At 42.5% G+C, this 20,383-nt stretch overlaps 1 protein-coding gene across 3 annotated transcripts in view; it reads right to left on the reverse strand.

The window, feature by feature from the left end:
• Positions 1-2,313: 2,313 nt before the first annotated feature.
• The window catches only part of SLC37A3 (solute carrier family 37 member 3), a 60,187-nt gene continuing 42,117 nt past the window's right edge, over positions 2,314-20,383 (reverse strand). For 2 of the 3 annotated variants that reach the window (XM_019666793.1, XM_019666792.1), the window contains exons 7-15: positions 18,933-19,029; positions 16,253-16,337; positions 15,358-15,536; positions 12,707-12,848; positions 11,247-11,348; positions 10,614-10,661; positions 9,226-9,377; positions 4,987-5,052; positions 2,314-3,711 (exon numbers count right to left, since the gene is read on the reverse strand). In XM_019666793.1, coding sequence (XP_019522338.1) covers positions 3,619-3,711; positions 4,987-5,052; positions 9,226-9,377; positions 10,614-10,661; positions 11,247-11,348; positions 12,707-12,848; positions 15,358-15,536; positions 16,253-16,337; positions 18,933-19,029 — 964 coding nt within the window. In that variant the 3' untranslated portion in view covers positions 2,314-3,618. Of the gene's footprint in view, positions 3,712-4,920; positions 5,053-9,225; positions 9,378-10,613; positions 10,662-11,246; positions 11,349-12,706; positions 12,849-15,357; positions 15,537-16,252; positions 16,338-18,932; positions 19,030-20,383 lie in introns of those variants that run through there. The other variant, XM_019666794.1, reaches the window with a different exon arrangement.

Raw genomic sequence — 20,383 nt, forward strand, 5'->3', positions numbered from 1 at the left:
TGACTTTGTAGGAGATTCGTGCAGAGGCAGTAGGAGATGCAATAAGTAGATTGAAGCTGGAGAGGGGAAAATGTCGCACCAGGTAACATTTGATTCTCTCACCAAGGTTTCTAACTGTGTGGTCCAAGGATGGGCTTCAAGTTTGGGCCCATGAACATCCTGTAATAAATTTCAAATGTTTGTTCCTATGTGTATTTTGATCTAGGGAGAGAGTCGATGGCTTTCAGATTCTCAAACGGTTTCATGACACTTTAGAAAACGAAAACCATTCATGTAGACAATTGGCAGAGTGGTTTGTGTGGGGACAGGATGGGGGTTTAGGTTTTAAAACTTGAGCCCATTTCCCTTGAGACTCGCTGGTAACTATACACCAGATAGCATTTAACAAATACCACACCGCTCCTTATGGTTTCTTTCTCACGAGGTATTTAACAGAGCTATTGGTAGATTATAACAGCTCAACCTATTGTAGAAATAAAACTAGCAGAGGGCGAGCAGAGAATCCAGTGAAAGGGATAGGAGGTGAGGAGATTCAAAAAAATTAAAATGCCATAGAAACCGAAGGAAAAAAGTCCTGGGAAAGATGAAGTGGTTACCAGTGTCAAGTGCAAGAGAAGGATTAAAAAAGATAAGGAATGTCAATAAAAGATCTCCAAATTCTATGACCTTCTGTCAGGGAATGAGAAATAAGGTCAGCGATTAAGGATAAGGCGTCCAAATGGAGACACTTGAAGAGCAAAGGGAAGTGCTGTTGATAATTACGTCTGGTCATCAGGCATAAACCGGGACTGTCCTGCGCAGACAGACCTACAGTTAGTTACCTAGGTGAGGAGGAAGTTAGTACAGCCAGGAAGGCAGCAGATTATCCACTCAGAGGACTTGGTCATGAAAAGATAAACGGGCCATGAGTCACAAGAACTAGTAGAGATAAGAAAAGGCTTTATCAGTTATGGGAGGCAGGGAGGACTTCTGGAGGTTTTAAAGGAGGAGGGAAAGAGAGGATGAAAGCATCTTGTATTCTCCATCCCTCTGAACACCACGCTGCACGCAGACGGCCCTCAGGCATTTCCTGCATGAATGCTGACTTTGGGACTCCCATCCTCCAAGAAGCAGGAAGGAACAGAATGAGCAGGAAGAGGGAGAGGCCTTTCTTCCTTTGAAACTGTATGGAAGCGGAAGCGGAAAAGAAAATGTATGACAAGAAAAGGCAGGCCAGAGCATTTTATTTCAACCTAGGGAGCATCAGAGATCAAGCTGTCGGAGAAGAATGCATTTCCATTTCCAAATAAGCCTCACTATAGCCTTTTCATCAAGGGGGGGAAAATAATCAGTAAGAAAGTGAAGTTAGGGCCGGCCGAGTGGCTCATTGGTTGAGAGCTGCCTTGGGAGCGCAAGCTCTGAGTAGCAGGGCCCCGGTTCGGATCCCACATGAGCCAGTGACACTGCCCTCTACAGCTAAGATGCTGAACAACAGCTCGACCTGGAGCTGGGCCGCCGTGAGTCGCCAGCGATGGTGTAGGCTGCAGTGGGGCTGCAGTGGGCTGCCGTGAGCTACCGTGAGTGAAGAACAAAAGGACAGCAACTTGTCTGTTCCCCTTCCCCACTCCCCAACGCTGTTCCCTTCCCCAACTCCCCAATAAAATATTTTAAAAAAAGAAAGAAAAAGTGAAGTTAATTCTTAGGAGTCCTTTAAGCTAATTCTCACGTAGACTGTCAGAACTAGAGCAATAAAGAAATACAGCCATCATGCAACACATAATTTCATTCAGTGCTGAACAATTATTGGGTTGTCGGAAAAGTCATGACGCATTTTTGCAACAAAAAACATAGAAAAAATACATCATAACTTTTCTGACAACCCAATATTTTATTTATAATTTCATTGCAGGTACAGCTTGGGGGCTACAGAGAGGTCAGGGCTGAACTGGATAAGGAAACTATGGTCGGTGTTGGGGTACAAAGATGTAAGCATACCGACTATGTTGGGGGGAAGGAGACTCTCAGCCAAATGTCAGAAAGAGGTTAAATAATCAAAATGGGGTTCACTACAGGCGATTCTTAAATTACAACTAGACAACTCATCTAACCTTAGCACAATCTCACACAAAGGAGAAGGGAAGGCTTTCACAGAACAGAACAGAAATGGGGCCATCCCAGTACCCACAAGGGGAGAAGCTGTACAGTCTGGCGACACTGTGGTCAGTGAGCGGTCACTCGGGAACACTCAATAGCAGGAAGTCATAAGGCATGAATCACATTCATTTGAAAACGCGGAGCTCAGCATAGATATTTAAATAACCAGATGGACAGATATTTATTATAAAAAGTCAATTTATTTACCCCTCCTGTGTTTCATCATTTCCCTTTTTGTCAGTCATAAGCAATTAATTAACTGATTGAAAATCTGCTTGATTAAATAACATCAACAATTCACAAACACACCACATTTCAGAGTATAAAGCAGGAGGTTGAAAAATATTCCCTAACCCAATGCAAATTAGGCAGCCCTCAAAATTGCACATGTCCCCCCACATTTGCTTACATAATTTAAAATATATGTACAGAATGACCTTAAAATATTGACCATTTGTATAGAATTCATAGCCATGAAGATGTATATACTCTACAAACTTCTAAAGAATAGATACCTAGATACCCCTCAGGCCTTAATGACCCATTAATGTGATTCAGCATCATACACCTAATGCTTACTAGGGCAAAAGGTCTTTCCTTTTTCTCTAATTCTTGTCTTCTACTGAGGTAACTCAGGGAATTCGGTTGTGACACAGATCGATCCTCTGAAAACAAGGCTGCGCGGATTAGCTCTCTTGTGGAGCCTGAAGGTCCCAGACAGCAAATCAGGGGTTGGGTACGTCAGTTGTGGGTTACCCGTTGGAATGCTTGCGACAACTCATCAACCTTATGGTCCTTGAAAGGCTGACTAAATGCTTCCAGGAGTCAGTTATTTAATGCTGATGAAAATGGAAGAGAACACGCTGACAACGCTTTGAAGATGTTTCTGCTTCTGGACCTGAACCACTTTAGAGCGGATGCAGAGTGGCTGAGCCAATCAGCACGTAGGAGGATTTTTCCCACCATTGTTTACAAAGGCGCTCTTGGTCCAAGGCTGGCTATGCTGGGTCCAGCTTGAGAGCTTTATCAGGATTTGATGTTTCAAAGATGAGCCACTGTCTGCAAACTCATTACCAAAGCAAAATGCAACGGGCCTTTCTATTCATGGAGCCCGTCCTTGATATAAGCATGCATGGCTGCTGCGTTGTCACTTAGCTTCCCAGGTTAGGAACAAGGGTCCAAGTCCAACAGAGCATTTAAGGTTAAAGGAACTGACCTCAAAAGGCCAAACGAAGACACTGGCAGATTCATAGGCCATTTGTACATTCATGAAACAATAAAAATCTTCGGCGACAATTTCTGTAGTGTAGCAAAACAGCCCAGCCTCCACTCTGGTCAGCATCTCAAGCGGCTAAGACTGTTGAAAGAGGCTCGGTAATCTGAGGTTATGTTGGAGCTCTTAAGACAAGCCCAAAATAGGATGAATTAAAAGAAATAATTGTCCTGATGTGTCTCCTATCGTTCTTGTTCTTTTGTGGGCACCAGTCACTCACTCAATATGTGAGCTTGTTGTCTTTGCATAAGAGAGCATATTTCCCTCACTATTAATGGTGAAATAAACAGAATTGTACAACTTGTCTGTGAAGAGAAAAAAAGCATTAAATGTGCAGCAACAATTTCATTAATTCTGTTGGAGCATTGTTTGAGATATAATGAATTTGAAAATTATATTCATTTTGACTTCAAACAAAGCTTAATCTTCAATAAATTAGAAAATGATTTTGAAAATTACAGTAAATATTATAAAATACTTAATGTTACATTACAGTCTCAAAAAAAAAAACCTAAGGTACACAAATTAAATAATTCGCTAGAGGTGGAACAGAAAATTGATACTGGTGCTCAGATTAAAAAGTGTTTCTTATGACAGATCCAGTTTCTTTCTATCACGATTTCTAGGATGATCGTAACAGCAGGTTCATCAGGAGCTATTTCCCTCTACTTAGCGTGGACGCCAGAAGTTGAACACAGAGTTACATGACCCAGGAGGTAACTTCCTTAGAAGCTAGAAGGCAGGCAGGCAGAAAAAGCATCCTTTGTGCCAGCGGAGTACAGAAGGAAGCCTTAAGGCAGCACCAGGGAACTCTAGGTGCCCAATGGGCGCCATGACTCCTTGGACAAGACTGTGTCTCTACTGGGGACAACTGAGGCTGCCTCCAATTAGGGTGCCCTCAGTTTAGGGACAGGATACTGAACACATCCCTTGGTAGGGGAGGCTGTCCCCGGACTCTCTCAAGTAGAGACTTTCGCACCATCTCAGCAATCATGTGACAGAGCATGTATGTCACAGGCTTAATCAACAGAGCAACATTTTAAAGCACAAGGCCTTATTCTATGCCAGCTATTTCCCAGAAAGTACAAAATTCCAGCCAGGAATATCTAAGGCACAAGAGTAATTTTCTCAAGCGACTCAAGGTTCCGTTTAGAACCTGCACACCACAGTGTTAATCACAGCAGTGCTTCTGTTTTAACAGTACATGGCTTGATGTACACTGTAAGTTCCTTCAGAAATCCCAAATTACATTTAGCAGATAGAGACTGCCCTGGAAGAGTACACTGATTGATGGTTAGTGATACTTTAAATAACTCTCTTGTCATTTTTCTGGAATTACAAATGACAATACTCACTAGACTCAGGTCAAGGGCAAACTAAAGGCTCTTTCTCTCTTTGAAAAGCAATGTGTCTTTTAGACTAATAAAATTTTACTTTTCACAAAAGGGTCTTTAAACGCAATCAGCAATTTTGCTGGTTTAAGAATTAATTTAAGTCAATGCTTTGAACTAAATGAATAAGAAAACCTACTAGTTAGAAAAAGGGTGGGGGTGGGGGTGGGGGTGAGGGCACACACTTACCATGAGAATGAAAAAGTAGAAAACCCACATCCATCCTAGGTTGTCTTGGATCAAAGACACTAAATACTAAAAGAGAGAAAAAACAATTACAATATAATCCTTATATATTTATTCATATATTATATGAATAAAATGAAGTAGCTAAAAGGTAGATTAAATGTGGCTCTTCTAGAAAATAAGAAGGGAGTTAGGATTTGCATGTTTTGCAGTTTACAAACTCTTTCACATACATGTTCCTATTAAGCTTTATTAATAATGGCCTTCGTTTTGTAAGCGGGCAAAGTTCAAATACAAAAACTGCACAACAGAAGATACGAGTCCAGAAGGTTTATTTACTTCTATTCACTTTGCTATTAAGAGAGGAAGATGAACATACACAAGTCACTTCCGTTTAACCATTCTTTCTTCCAGTGAAAAGTACTATGATTGATGCTTTCAAAAGTAGTTTGTCTTTTAAGTATACCGCTCAGTTTTCAATTATGCTGTTTGCTCACAGGATTATGTGTGACTTTAACATTCTACAGCATGTTACTTTACTTTACTTTCTTTTCTTTTACTTTACTTTCAATTCTGAAAGGATCTGATAGCATTTAACCCATTTTCTTTTTTATTATGGTGAGATATATAACACAAAATTTGCCATTTTTCAGTGTACAACTCAGCAACACCAAATACATTCACAATGTAACACAAGCATCACCACCATCTATTTCCAAAATTTTTTATCACCCCAAACAGAATCTGCACCTGTTAAGCAGTAACTCCCTTTTACCCCCTCTCCCCAGTCCCTGGTAACTTCTAATCTGCTTTGTGCCTCTGAATTTGCCTATTCTGGATATTTAACATTCAGTGGAATCACGTGTATTTGTCCTTTTGTGTCTGGCTTATTCCATTTACCATGTTTCTAAGGTTCAACCATGTTGTAGAGTGTGTCAAAACTTTATTACTTTTCATGGCTGAGTATTATTCCATCGTATACATATACATTTTGCTTATCCATTCATCTACTGATGGACACTTGAGGTGTTTCCACCTTTCAACTACTGTGAATAATGCTGCAATGAACATTGGCTTAAAAATTCTTTCCCTATAAATTTTCCTATTCTGGATATCTCATATGAGTGAAATTACATACAACATGTGGTCTTTTGTGACCGGCTTCTTTCACTCAGCATAATGTTTTTGAGGGTCACCCATGTTGTACGGTGTATCAATCCTTCATTCCTCTTTAATTGCCAATTAATACTCTGTTATGTGAGGGCCGGTCGAGTGGCGCGATGGTTAAGAACTGGCTTTGGGGCCGGCCGAGTGGCGCGATGGTTAAGAGCTGGCTTGGGACGCCAGAGGGCCCCGGTTCGGATCCCACATATGAGGGCCAGTGACACTGCCCTCCACAGCTAAGATGCTGAACAACAGCTCAACCTAGAGCTGGGCTGCTGTGAGTCGCCGGCGACGGCGTAGGCTGCAGCCCCTGTGGCAGTGGGTTGCCATGGGCTACCGTGTGTAGCCAGCAGCCAGCGTGAGCGGCCAGCAGCCGCAGTGAGCGGCCGTCCAGAAGCCATTGACTGATCTGCCTCGCCCAGGAAGAGCGCAATGATGGTGCCAACTTGGGCCAGTGAAGCAACGTCCTCCATAACTAGACTGAAGAACAAAACGACAGCAACTTGTCTGTTCCCCTTTCCCCAATTCCCCAGCACTGTTCCCATCCCCCCAATTCCCCAACAAAAATCTTTAAAAAAAAAATAAATACTCTGTTATGTGAACATCCATTTTATTTATCCATTTATCAATTGATGGATATTTGGATTGTTTCTACTTTTTAGCTGTTATGAATAATCCAGTTATAAACGTTTGTGTACAAGTGCTCATGTGGACATTTGTTCTCGTTTCTCTTAGGTAGATGCTCCAATTTAATCTTATTGGGCCACTGCTATTTGTCAAAAATGTACTAAGCATTGGGAACAAGATGAAGAGGAGTGCACAGTCTGGTACAGTGGACAGGTAAATAAACCAGCAAATGTGACACACTGTGACAAGTGTTCTTTCTATTAGAGGTGTGCACCAACTGCTATGGAAACCAGAAACCATCCGAACTGGAGGAACAAACAATTTCTTTTCTTGGGAAATCAAATAAAGGTGGGAGGAACAAGGTTATTCAAGGCGAGTTAGGGGAGTGGCTGGAGACAAGGCTGATAAGAGTTTTTAATATTAAGTCATGGAGTTTAAGGTTTCATACCTCAGGCAATGGGAAATCACTCCAAGTTCAACACGGAAGGGGAATGAGTAAAGTTAACAATGATTTACTTCTGATCCTGCATCCCAAACCACAAGTCAGTCTAGTACCCAAGTTCATGGTTAGGGATCTGAACACTGGTAGGTGAGACATTCTAAATAAAAGTAAACTCCCTGAGGGCCGGCTGAGTGGCACGATGGTTAAGAACTGGCTTGGGACGCCAGAGGGCCCCGGTTCGGATCCCACATATGAGGGCCAGTGACACTGCCCTCTATAGCTGGGATGCTGAACAACAGCTCAACCTGGAGCTGGGCTGCCATGAGTCGCTGGCGACGGCAGATGGGTTGCCATGGGCTACCGTGTGTACCCCTTCCCCCAATTCTCCATCGCTGTTCCCATCCCCCCAATTCCCCAATAAAAATCTTTAATAAAAAAAAAAAAGTAAACTCCCTGAAATGTTAATTATAATCCACCCATTTGATTAATGAAGAAAACATCAGTGAGGAAGAATAACTTACTATAGTAATTTCAGAAAAGGATGCCTGATAGTCACTCCTTACTGCTTACATGAAGACATCCGAACTGGTGGCCAAGAGCAGTTTTGGTTCCTATTCCAGGGAATGATCAAGTAAGCAATTTCTCCTACCTTCGCTAAGTTTTTCTTTTCCCCTTTCGTTTCATAATCAAATATGTTAAGCACATCAATCCTATCAACTGTTTGTTCTACAACCACTCAACGAGTATCTGGGTGCCTACTGTGTGCCAGGCACTGTTCTTGGTGCTGGGGCTAAAGCAGTGGGAGAAACAAACAAAATGCTGTCCTCATGAAGCTTCCACAGTAGTGGGAGAGACAGACATTAACAAATGAATACATAATACATGGCTGCGGTGAGTATTAAGATGGTTTCTTCTCCTCAGTGCGAACTCTCTCATTTACCACTAGTAAGTAGACATCAGTGATCCACTCCCACTGAGCAAGCAAACAGCCATCAATGACCTAAATGTCAAAACTACAAGCCTTTTTCCTTCTATTCTCTTTCTCCTGAACTCTCTACATCTATGATTTTACTAACACCTCCTCAGATCCTGGCTTCCTGCTTCTCTGACCGCTGGGCATCTCCAGAGGTTTTGCCTATATTCTCTTTCCCCATTAAACATCTCATCACTTCCATAGTTTCAACTATTTTATCCATGCAGATGATTCTCAACTCCTTATTTTTGCAAAATTAGCATGCACTGACCTAGGAGAGGCATCAGTCATGACAGTCCCAGACAAGAGATGCCTTTCTGTGGTAAGGCTGCATTTAAGCAAAAAAGATCAATCTGAATAGTTCTAACTACCTACAGTAGGCCAATCGTAGCCGAGATCTCAAATCTTAGAGTACGCAAGAATCACCAGGAAGGCTTGCTGAAATGCAGACCCCGAGGCTCTAACCCGGTAGGTCTGCAGTAAGCTTAGTGCTCTGTGCTTTAATGATACCCCAGGTGATTCTGATAGAAGACATTTATGAACTGTCCTTTGAGACACAGTTGTAGGAAGCCGAGAAAGCGACTCAGAGCAGCTGTAGAGCCCATGGCATCTTCTGGTGGAGATCCATGTGCCAAGCGTGTGTATGTGTGTGTCTGGTATAGTGTGATTGTGGGGGGTGGAAGGGGGAGGGTGGATAATGAGAAGCATGTGTCTCGTGGCCTCCATGGAGTGCCAGGGCTGGGAAGCAGGGGATGGCGGGCTGAGACAGAAGGAGCTCTCTGATGAGGTGTTAGCTTATTTCCAGACAGGAAGAATCTGGAAGTACAAGTGGAAAGAAGTGGCTAAAAAATGCAGAGGGGCCTTCCATATGAGGTCACATCAGCTGGACCTCAGAGAAGACTAAACACCCCCAGGCTTTCAGTACCGTATACTACAGCCCAAGAGTGCCACCTACTGTGGCCGGGACAGGTGTACATTCTTCCACCAGTGAAGGACTGCTTAACACTCAATTTCAACCCCTCTCCCGCTCTCTCACCTGGCCCACGGCAGCTCCAATGCTCCCAGTTCCATCAACAATTCCGGTGACGGTCGCCAAAGCCTCACTGCTCCCTTGGATCAGCTCCTGGCGACCCAGGTCCGCAGAAATAGCAGAGCTAATCATATTAGAAGGTCCACCAATAAAAAATCCTGAAGCCATAAATAGAACAGGTTCTTATTAAAACACTATTCATAGCCCACTACGGATCTATTGAATAAAGAAAACTCTTATTCCGTGATTTTAATCAGGATGTTGGAGAGAAATGGAAAAGGGGTAAAAATCACCAGTAAAAATGAAAACTTTCCCAGATAGTATCATGTCCAAACTAGTTACCATCCACTTTTCTGAAATCCCTTCTTGAATTACATGACGCTCCAGTATATTTTATAGAAACCAAAAATAAAAAAATTGTAGTGAACACACATTGATCTGTGAACACACAGCCTTCTGATCTGTGAAGTGTGCCCTCACTCATTGATCAAGAACTGTACTAGCTTGTCAGAGTCTATTCCGGCAGAGGTACATCACAGAGCATTTGAACACCAAATTCAACAACACATACTGAAGAAAAAGAGAGAGGAGAAAAAAGGCTATTTAAACGTGGTTTATATCTGCCCCTGCGCTCAGAACGCTCGCTATCCAAGGACCGGGGAGTTGGCCCGTGTACATCTGTTCACAGGAGTCGGTTGGAATCAGTTTTGTGAGCCTCGCATAGCATGAGCAGCTCTCACTATGCTGAGTAGGATCTAAAGTTTAAAATAAAAAATTTTTCTATAACATGGTCCCTAACTGCAGTTATTACTTCATCTGGTGCTGAAGTGAAGAAATAGTGACCAATTCCAACACCGGAGGAAGAACTGGCTATACTGGACATTTTGAACTGGTTTCCAAAGTGGCACCTTCCTAAGCCACTTCCAGAAGTGCTATGAGAAGCTGGGGCAGCAATCAAAGTGTTAGGAAGTCTATCAAAAGGGACTGATTCTAGGGTGGCCGGTTCACTCAGTTGGTTAGAGCGCAGTGCTCATAACACCAAGGCTGCCAGTTCGATCCCCACATGGGCCACTGAGCTGTGCCCCCCCACACACACAACTAGATTGAAACAACTACTTGACTTGGAGCTGATGGGTCCTCGGAAAACACACTGCTCCCCAACAAAATCTAAAACATAAAAAATTTTTAAAAAGGGACTGATTCTGGAACAACAGGGCCGAGGGGGTCACATAATGGCAGAGAAATAGAATCTGGAGGAGGCGTCTTTCCTTTGACCACGTGAGTTCTCCGTAATTAAGGTGTTAGTATAACTCACAGTAAAGGAGACATCAGCTTCCTTTTTCCCTTTCTGCTTCTAGAGCAAAGAGTATAGTGAAACGGAGCCGGATGCATACCTGTGATGGCCATCAGCAGTGCATTAATGGACTTATCGTTTGGAGAGCCTGTGAGGAAAGACACAGAAGCAGCATGCTGACATGACACGTGCCTCCACTGAACAGTACACAGGGGCCTGGGTCTCTGACCTCACCGATCACGCCCTGAGACAACAAAGGGGTGCAACTCTTTCACGGCCTCTCCCAACTTTTATTTGTAATGTCTGCCTCTTGCTGGCGCTCAAACTAATGAGACTTCTAAAAGCTACAGAAAAACTCTACTCCCATCTCAGCAGCATCTTAAGGGACATACACCCAACCTACTAATTACCATCTTTCCTCTTTTGAAACCTTTTCCCTTTTATTGTTTTATTGGCTCTAATGCTGTCCCTCTGGAGCCTACCTTCAAACAAAGCATATACACTCCCAAGCAAGCTTTTAAACAAACCAACAAAGCCAGAGAGATGCCAGTTTCCTCCCCAACACAAATAAAACTACGTGATGATCCTTTTACCCGGCATCTACAGGATGATACAAAGGTCCTGTATCATGCCTTTGGAGCTGGCCTCAAGGAGCTCCCCAGGGTTGATCACTGACTCAAGGCAGAAGTTCTGAAAGACCATAAAAACAATTTAATTGCAAGGGAATACTCACGACTGTATCCAACGAGGGACCCAATGGCCAGAAGCAGACTCAGGGCTAACACTGGTGCCCTCTTCTGTAATACATCAGAGATGAAGCCTTGTAAAGTTCCACCTTTAAAAACAAAGGGCATATGTATCACAGTCAAAATCATTTATAATTCAGCTCGGTTACCTGAAATTGGCTCATCATGTACCCCCTTCCACCCCCACCTGCTGCTATCTGAATCCTAACCCTGGTCCATCCAAAAAGATGGCTGACTCTCCTAAAAAGTTTCCTTTGTAATTTCCTTTTAGGAAGATTACCTGACTGAATCAGCGATGGCTGATTGGAACAGGACACCACAAATCAGACGCCAACACAGGGAAAAGGGAACATCATCATAACCACCCACTGCCCCCTGCTATTTTTCCCATCTCAAACCAGCTGTGAAGGCTTTTCCTGACTTTTCTGCTTTTATATTGAAAAATATGATTAATTAAAGACATGCCTCACAGGCTATAAGTAGCAACCAAAAAATAATTCACTAAAATTGAATGCAACAATTACGGTTTGGGAATAACTAACAGGTCAGGAGGTTTAAAAAGAGGTGCTATGAATCCTTTAGGCAACATGGTTACATTTGGATACAGTTCTATTTTGAGTTCTAAGGACTATGGGACATGTGCTACATCCCCACCAGACAGCAGGACACAGAAGTATGGTCAGGTCTAAAGATGGCAACCTCATCTCTGGCTCTGAATCTAAGAACAAGGGCAGACAAGTTCAAATACAATAACAGTACATCACCTAAAGGTACACTGGGTGCTTTCATGTGCTTGGGGCAGTTTAGTCATACCACAATTCTAAATGTAAACATTACAGAAAGGATATTAAGGTTTTGTCATAGCCAGATAAGTCACACCCACTAAAATGCATTCTATATGCTGTCTTATTTAAAAGTTTCTTACTTCCCTGTTTATATTTCCAGCTATAACAAAAAGTTGCTATTAAAACCGGCTACGTATGAAGCAATTGCAAAATACTCACAAAAATTAATCCCTGCTATTATTCCTGCCTCTATGATCTGACAATCTACACAGTAAACTAACATTTTCCCTTGTTTGGCTGCAGGTGGTGAGAAAGGTGAGACGTAGAGAAAATGAACACATTCACAATCTCTGACATACAATTGGCTCTAGAGCTAGGAAAAGTACCAAAGGGTTACACTGAAAGAGGTCACAGAGGGAAACATCCCAACACAAAGAACTGACCCATCAACAAAGGACTGAGCAATAAGAGCCCATAAATCACAGGACTGTCGTAGGCTGTCTTTTCTACAGATTTTTTTTTTTAAGAGTTTGGCTATTTGCTGGCAGGACCGTTTAGGAAAAACGGCTGTGGAGTAAGTAATAAAACTTTAAATAATACCAGATTTCATAACCCAGTAAACGAACTCTTAATGACAGAAAAAGATGCATCACAGGTATTACCTATAATTCCTCCAACATCGTACCAAATGGACAGCTTGTCGGCTTCGGCCTCCTTCCATCCAAAGTTGTTGCTCAGATAAAAGGGCAACCAGAAGAAGAAGGAGTAGTTGACTAACTTCAAGCAGGCATAGGCCAGCGAGTACTGCAAGGAAAACATTCAACTATCAGTAAGGCGCAAACAGCAGAGCGTGACCACAGTTTTTAATGTAATTAAAAAGCAAAACAAAATCGAGGAGTTTGGGACGAACAGTTGTACCTGATTGTAAAGTTAAACATTTCTACAAATTCCCATTTGCCTGACTCTACCTAGTGTCCCTCTTTTCTTTGTCCCCATTAGCTTCCAGAAAGGCATGCACAGCAGGCCTTTGGAATAGAAGACACACGGGACCATTTCCTAACTGTCCCCAGCTTCCTCTCCTTTCAGTTCTCCGGTAGAAGCAAACCAGTGTTTTGAACCTATGAGGCAGGGCACATAGTCCCATTTCTTTATTTAGACAGAAACAAAAGGTGTTCATGCCGTTAGCTAGCATTAACCACAAGCAAATAAATCCAGTAAACATCACAGCTTTTATTGTAAGCAGCCAAACTATTTTCGTTCTTCTATTTCCTGCAAAGTTAATCTTAGGAACGCTGGAGAACAAGATGACTCAACTATCGTTTCAAAGCCTAAGAAAAGCATCAATGTGAAAACGACTTCCACATTATAGTTTCTTAAAGCTTCACATTCCCACACCCAGTGGAAAAGCAAAGAGTATCCCTGGTGAGTCAGAAATGAAAGAACGTGATTGTCCTGGGCCTCGTGGTTCTACTTGGAGGAATAAAAGTTGCAGCTGCCTTAAGACAGCAGTGGTGCTAAGACTCCTATATTCAACACATTATTACCAGGACATCCTGACATTCAGCATCAAAGGGAAAGGGGAGGAACAGACAGACTGACTTCAAAGGGGGTCTGGCTAGTATGTTCTTTTCCCTGGAGCTGCCGTTATTCCCTAGGTATGACTTGCTCTAAAACAGCTTTGCTGGCCAGGCAACAGCCACCCCCCAGAGAGCCAAGGCCCAGTCATGAGTGCATTTTGTCCAGACAGCCTGCTACAAAGACAAAGGAATGAAATTAACTAGATTTCCATTACGTCCCTGCCCATGTCGTGGAACAATAGCTTGTGAAATACCAAGGAAGAGCAACAGATTCCAGACTCAGTCACAACAAATTTAAGTTCTGTCTCGGACATGAAACTATTACCAGCCGAACAGTTTAATAACTAGTTTAAAAAAATACTAACCGTTAGCATAAGAACAGGCCTAAAGGAACCTGCATTTTGCTTGTGTTATATATCGTCTTTTGGTTGAGGCGTCATGGGAACTTACATTTTTAACTCCGACTTAACTATCTGTTGGCAAATGTCAGTTCTCTTGGCTGGTTTGGGGGCACAGGCAGAAAGAACTGTTAAGTACCAGATAGGACAAGCTGCAAACTGGGAATCTAGCTAAGGGGTTACATTCAGAAAGCACCACTGAACAAGAAACAAAGACAAGTACGTGTTCCCGATGCAATAACCCACCGACCCGGACCCCAGGGGAGATGGTACACTTTCTGTTCCACAGGGAGGGGAGCTGAGACACAGGGGAGCTGAGTGACTTACCCCAGGCCTCACAGAGAGTTAGTGGGTAAGCTGGAAACATAACCTAGGCCTCTCAACTTCCACTCCCGCGCTAGAGCGCCCGAAACACCAAGACAGAAAAACTGCAGCAGAAGGGATTTAGTTTAGACGTTAGAATGTTCTCCTGACTGTCAAGGTTGTGGAAACACTGGAATGCATTACCAAGAAATACTGTGGAGTACTCTGCTCTGGATCTTTTAATAAAAGAGCAAACATGGTTTCTTCCTAAAATATCAGCAAATAAGGCAGGCTCAATGACCCATTCCAAACCCCTCTCAGTTGACATATAACTGTAATACTGCAACAGGCCAAAAAGAATTATACTTAAAAATACTAACTTTGCCTTCTTACCCGAATACTACGTCAGGGTCAGCAAACCAGGGCTCAAGGCCAAACCTGGCCGCGCCCATTTGTTCCATGTTGTCCAATTTCTTTTGCTCTAGAGCAGCGGTTCTCAACCTGTGGGTCGCGATCCCTTTGGGGGTCAAACGACCCTTTCACAGGGGTCGCTGGGTACTCGTATGTGGGCCTGGAGACGGATAGAGAAGCAGTGTCTCCGTTCCTAAGACCATCGAAAATATGTGTTTTCCGATGGTCTTAGGCGAACCCTGTGACAGGTTGAGAACCGCTGCTCTAGAGTTAAGTGGCAGAGACTGTACGGCCCCACCAAAGCTGAAAACATTTACTATCTGGCTCTTCCCAGACAAGGTTTGCTGACCCCCATGTTAGATATCAGATAAAATTTCAAGTGATGCCANTCTGGCTCTTCCCAGACAAGGTTTGCTGACCCCCGTGTTAGATATCAGATAAAATTTCAAGTGATGCCAATCTAAAAATAAGCTGAGGGGCACTATCCCGTATTCTTTTGAACATATATTTCTAAAATAAAGTATCAACAAGAAGCTAAGTTCTTAGAGATGCTTCATCCCAGACAGAGTTCATCCCCAGGCTATACTATCTCATTGGCTGTGCGAAGAGTTGAACGCTCCTTACCGGTATAACTCCAGGAAGGCAACAAGCCTGATAAAAGCTTATTGCCTTGACTTGGGTGATAGCACTGCCTTCTTGGACTGAATAGTTAGGCTCATATTCATCTTCATTTTCAGCACCAGTAATCAATGGCCTGTGCGAGTCTTCTTCAAAATTTTCTTCCGCCTCAATACCAGGGAGACCTAAAACAATAGTAAGAGCCACCATTGATAAAATGCCTTCTGGGTGCCTGGCACTGGGTTTTGCATGCATCGCTACTTATGAGGTCGATATTATTTTTACTTCCAGTTTTTAGAAGACCCAACAAAGTTCAGAGGCCAAGGTCAACTACGGTCTATTAAGGTCACATAGCAACAAACCAAGGACTCTAATTCTATTAGACTTTATCTGGCTTCAAAGCAATAGTTTTACAACTAAATCACACCATCTCTCTTATATACAAATAATAGTTACATACGATTAAACTGGCATGTCTCCTTAATACTCAAAAGCTAGAATTGTACATCTATTTGCTTCTGCGGTTTTGCTTGTACATATTCTATATTTAACCACAGATAAGTAACACTAAATTATTTTTATGAAAAAGGAAATCAGTCTTAAGAAGTGAAATTAGAAACACATCCATGCTCATTTCTAACCAGTGTTTCCATTGTAAAACTCATTTGCAAACGGTGAGTTTTCCCTGAATCTATAAAAGGTGAGCCTCGCTCCCCTCAAACAAGTACAGCTGTGTCAGGCTTAGCTGGACACAGGACACAAACAGCAATGCTGCTCCTTAGTTCACTGAAAGGAGCTCACAGTTCCCCTAGGAAAGAAGAGGCTGACTATCCTGGCCTCCGATTTCTCTTCGCCCACTAATAGTAAGACATTCTGAACAGAAGCAGCAGCTTGTCCTCACCAATTTCCTCTGGTGACACCAGGAGTCCAAAGAAGATGATGACGCCACCAGCAAACTGCACAGCCGCCGTCACCAGGAAGGCATACTGGAGAGAGGGAAGGTGCTTCTTACACATCTGGGATGTTCATTAGAGGCATAGGTGAGGGGTGGGAGGTGAGGGATGGGGCGGGAGGACTGGGAGGCTAGGAAGAAAGTGAGCGCTGAGCGCTTAGTCTGTGCCAGTACTGAACTGTGTTTTACTTGGGTTTTCCCGTTAATTTTTCCATGAGGCTCAGAGAGGAGAATCAAGATCCCCTGCACACTGAGTGATACTATTATGACTGGAAAATCAGGACTAGCTCCAAAATCTCATTCTTTGCACCACACAGCCTCCCAAAAGACACAGTATCTGCCCTTCGAAGATATTCTACTCAGTTGAGGGGATTAGATAATAAACAAAACAATAACATAAGGCAGCATGTAGCTGAGAAGGCCCAATCCTGGTAAGAGCCATGTATAGGGATTTAGAAGACAGAAACAGCTAAAGAGGCTGAAGTAGCTACACAATGCTTTAAGGAAGAGCTCACAATCAAAGCAATTGACCATCTTTCCAGCAAAGGCCCAAGGTGAGAATGAGGTAGAAAGCCATCCTCACCGCTGAGGCAGAGGGCTTCTGCCGGGAGACAGCAGGGAATATAAAACATTTGGAAAGGTGATGTCAACAGTAAAGCCTCTCCAAAGCCAGGCTGCATGGCTGAATTTTATGTAATAGAGAATGGAGCCTGATGTGGACAGATAATCTGAGTTTTTGTACAAGTCAGTGACAAAATTCGTGTTTCCAGAAAACAAATCTGGGAGCATCACACTGGGTGAACCGAAATTCCTATCTGAACCAAATGGTACAATCCAGGCGTGACACTAAGAAGCCCACAATGAAGGTGACCATGACACAGGAAGGATTTCCCATTGACCCTGACTAGACCAAAACTCTCAGACAGCTGTTTAAAACTTCATCTACTTTTTTAAAGAGCAACTTACCTACTTTTAATTATTTAGGTTTCTGAATAGGCAACACATTCACATGATTCAAGCAACACAAAGTGGAGGTAGAGTCAAAAGTCTCCCTCCCACCCCCTTCTCCCATCCACTCAACCCTCATTTTCCCAGCAGGTAGCCATTGTTATTTCATTTTTATTGTGTTGTCGGCAAAGTCATGAGGCATTTTTGCAACGAAATACATAGAAAAAACACGTCATGACTTTTCCAACAACCCAATACTTTCTAGAGATTGCTTTGGAAACATACAAGAAAATACAAATATATAGTCTACTTTTCCACTTCACACGAATGGCAGCCTTCAATTTACACTGCCGTGCACCCTTCTCTCTTCACTTAATTTACACCACTGAGATCTTTCCCTGTCAGTACAGAGAGCTTCCCAATTCTATTCCAGAGCTGCACACATGCCACTAAACAGGCAGGTGCGTCAGTCTAACTACGGCCCTTTGGGTTCACATCCGTCATCGATGTTTTGCTGTGACAATCAATGCTGACATAAATAACCTCGTAGATACCGTATTTCCCCATGTATAAGACGTTCCCATGTATAAGACACACCTTAATTTGGGGGTCCGAAATTTGAAAAAAATGTATTACATAAAGTTATTGAACTCAAGTTTTATTCATCATAAAACTCATACAACTCCTCATCACAGTCAAAACTCCCAACCATTAGCTTGTCCTCACCTGTCTGATGACAAATCACTGTCTTCATAGATTGCCTCGTCCTCAGTTCCATCTATGGCATTTGAAATCTACAACCACTATATAAGGCGCACCCAGTTTTCAGACCCCAAATTTTTCGAAAAAAGGTGCATCTTATACATGGGGAAATACGGTACATCACTGTGTGCGGGTTGGAGTATGTTCACCTGTAGGATTAATCCCTGGAGGTGGAAGTGCCGGGCTGGGCAGTTATGATTTTGACAGGCAGTCTCACACTGACGCCAAGAGGGGTCATGTACTTTCCCAGCTGCAATGCCTATTGCTTCGCATCCTCATAAACACATATGTTCTCAAACTTCTGGATTTTTACCAATTTAATGACTATTCGGTGAAGATTCTCTTTTGCGGTGTAGTTTTAATTTGCATTTCTCCTCCGACTAACACCTAAGCTCCATAAGGGCAGCGATTTTTGTCCCTTTTGACCAGTGTCTGTCCTCTACCGCCCAGGGGCACCTGGAAAAGCTTCGTAACCATTAATGGAACGAAGTTAAGAGCGAAGTGGAATTTCTTTTCCTATGTTTACAAGCCAGTTCTAGTCTATTTTCATCAACTACATGTTCAAATCCTTTATCTTTTTCTGTGTTTTTGGTCTTTTTCTTATCAATTTGTGGGCTCTCTTTATATATTAGCTCTTTAGTGTAACACAAATTGCAAATACTTTTTCCCAATTGATTATTTGTCTTTAGACTTGGGTGTTTTTTCCAGGAATCATGTTTTCATGTGTTTGAATTTATCAGAAGTTTGTTTACTTTTAACACAAAACTTGCCCTACCCAGACACAGCTCAAGTTGTTTTAAATGGCCACAGTATTATTTCCTAAATACACACACACACACACACACACACACACACACACACACACACACAGAGTTTATTTATTTATATACTCAAGATAAAGCTAGAAAGAAATACCTACCTCATAGCCATACTGCAGTACAGAAGAAGCTAGGCACGCTCCCAAAATATTGCCCACTGAAGCACAGGCACTCCACAGACCAAACACAACTCCTCGTCTAAGATGAAGAAAAAAACAATCGGATCAGAAAAGGCTCCATTTGCAGTTCAATATAAAATGGCCAGAATCAACATTCTGTTTTAAGATTCTTTAAGTACACCCAAATGGCATTACCATCAGCTCTCTTCTAAGGTTTTATTATACTCGTTTCACTTGGGGCTTACCAATAGACATTATTAAGAGAATGTAAAAGGACAAGCCACAGATTGGGAGAAAAGATCTGCATGTCACTTATCTGATAAAAAGACTTGTATCTGGAATACAAAGAACTCTCAAAACTCAGTAATATGAATATAGACAATGCAATGACATGTTAAAGAGTATGAATCTACAATCATCTCAAAATAAAAAGAGGCTCGACATCATGAAAAGAGGCTCCACCTCATCAGACATTAGGGAAATGCAAATTAAAACTACGACAAGGTATCACGGCACAGCTACTAAAAGAGCTAAAATCAAAAAAGACCGAGCATGCCAAGTGTTGGCAAAGACATACGGCAACTAGCACCTTACACTCTGCTGGTGGGAATGTAAACTGGCACAACCACTTGGAAGAGAAGGCCAGGTTCTTTAAAAGATATACACGCACCTACCATACAACCCAGCATTGTACTCCAAGGTTATTTGTCCAAGGGAAATGAAAGCACATGTCCATACAAGGATTTGGACACAAATGTTCACAGTAGATTTACTTGTAAAAGCCCCCAAATTGAAAACAACCCAAACGTTTTTCAACAGGTGAACAGATCAACAAACTGTGATACAATGGATTACTATTCAGCTATAAAAAGGAATGAACTATCAACACACAACATGAATCTCAAATTAATTATGCTGAGTGAAAGAAGATAAACAAGAAAAAGCACATACTGTATGATTCCACTTATATCAAAGTTTAGGAAATTCTAATTAATTTACAGTGACAGAAAGCAGATCAGTAGTTGCCTGGAGATGACAGTGGGAGGGAGGCGGGTGGTGGTGGGAGGGGTGGGGACAGAAATTACCAAGTGGCACAAGGAAGCTTTTGGGGGTGATGGATATATCCATTATCTTAACAGTGATGATGGTTTTACGGGTATACGCAGGCCAAAACCCAACAAATGGTACCCTGTAAACATGTGCAGCTTATTGTATACCTCAATAAAGCCATTTAAAAAAATGGATAGGTAGGGAAAGAGTCTGATGGAAGGGAAACTAGCATTTACAACAGTCCTGGAGAAAATGATTAGTTCTGAACACAGGCAATGGCAGTAGGACTGGGGGAAGAAAAAGGGATTAAGAAAAGATCATCTTGGGCCGGTGGAGTGGCACGTTGGTTAAGAGCTGGCTTGGGACACCAGAGGGCCCCGGTT

This window comes from Hipposideros armiger, unplaced genomic scaffold, assembly GCF_001890085.2.
Source record: "Hipposideros armiger isolate ML-2016 unplaced genomic scaffold, ASM189008v1 scaffold_478, whole genome shotgun sequence".
Taxonomy (NCBI): domain Eukaryota; kingdom Metazoa; phylum Chordata; class Mammalia; order Chiroptera; family Hipposideridae; genus Hipposideros; species Hipposideros armiger.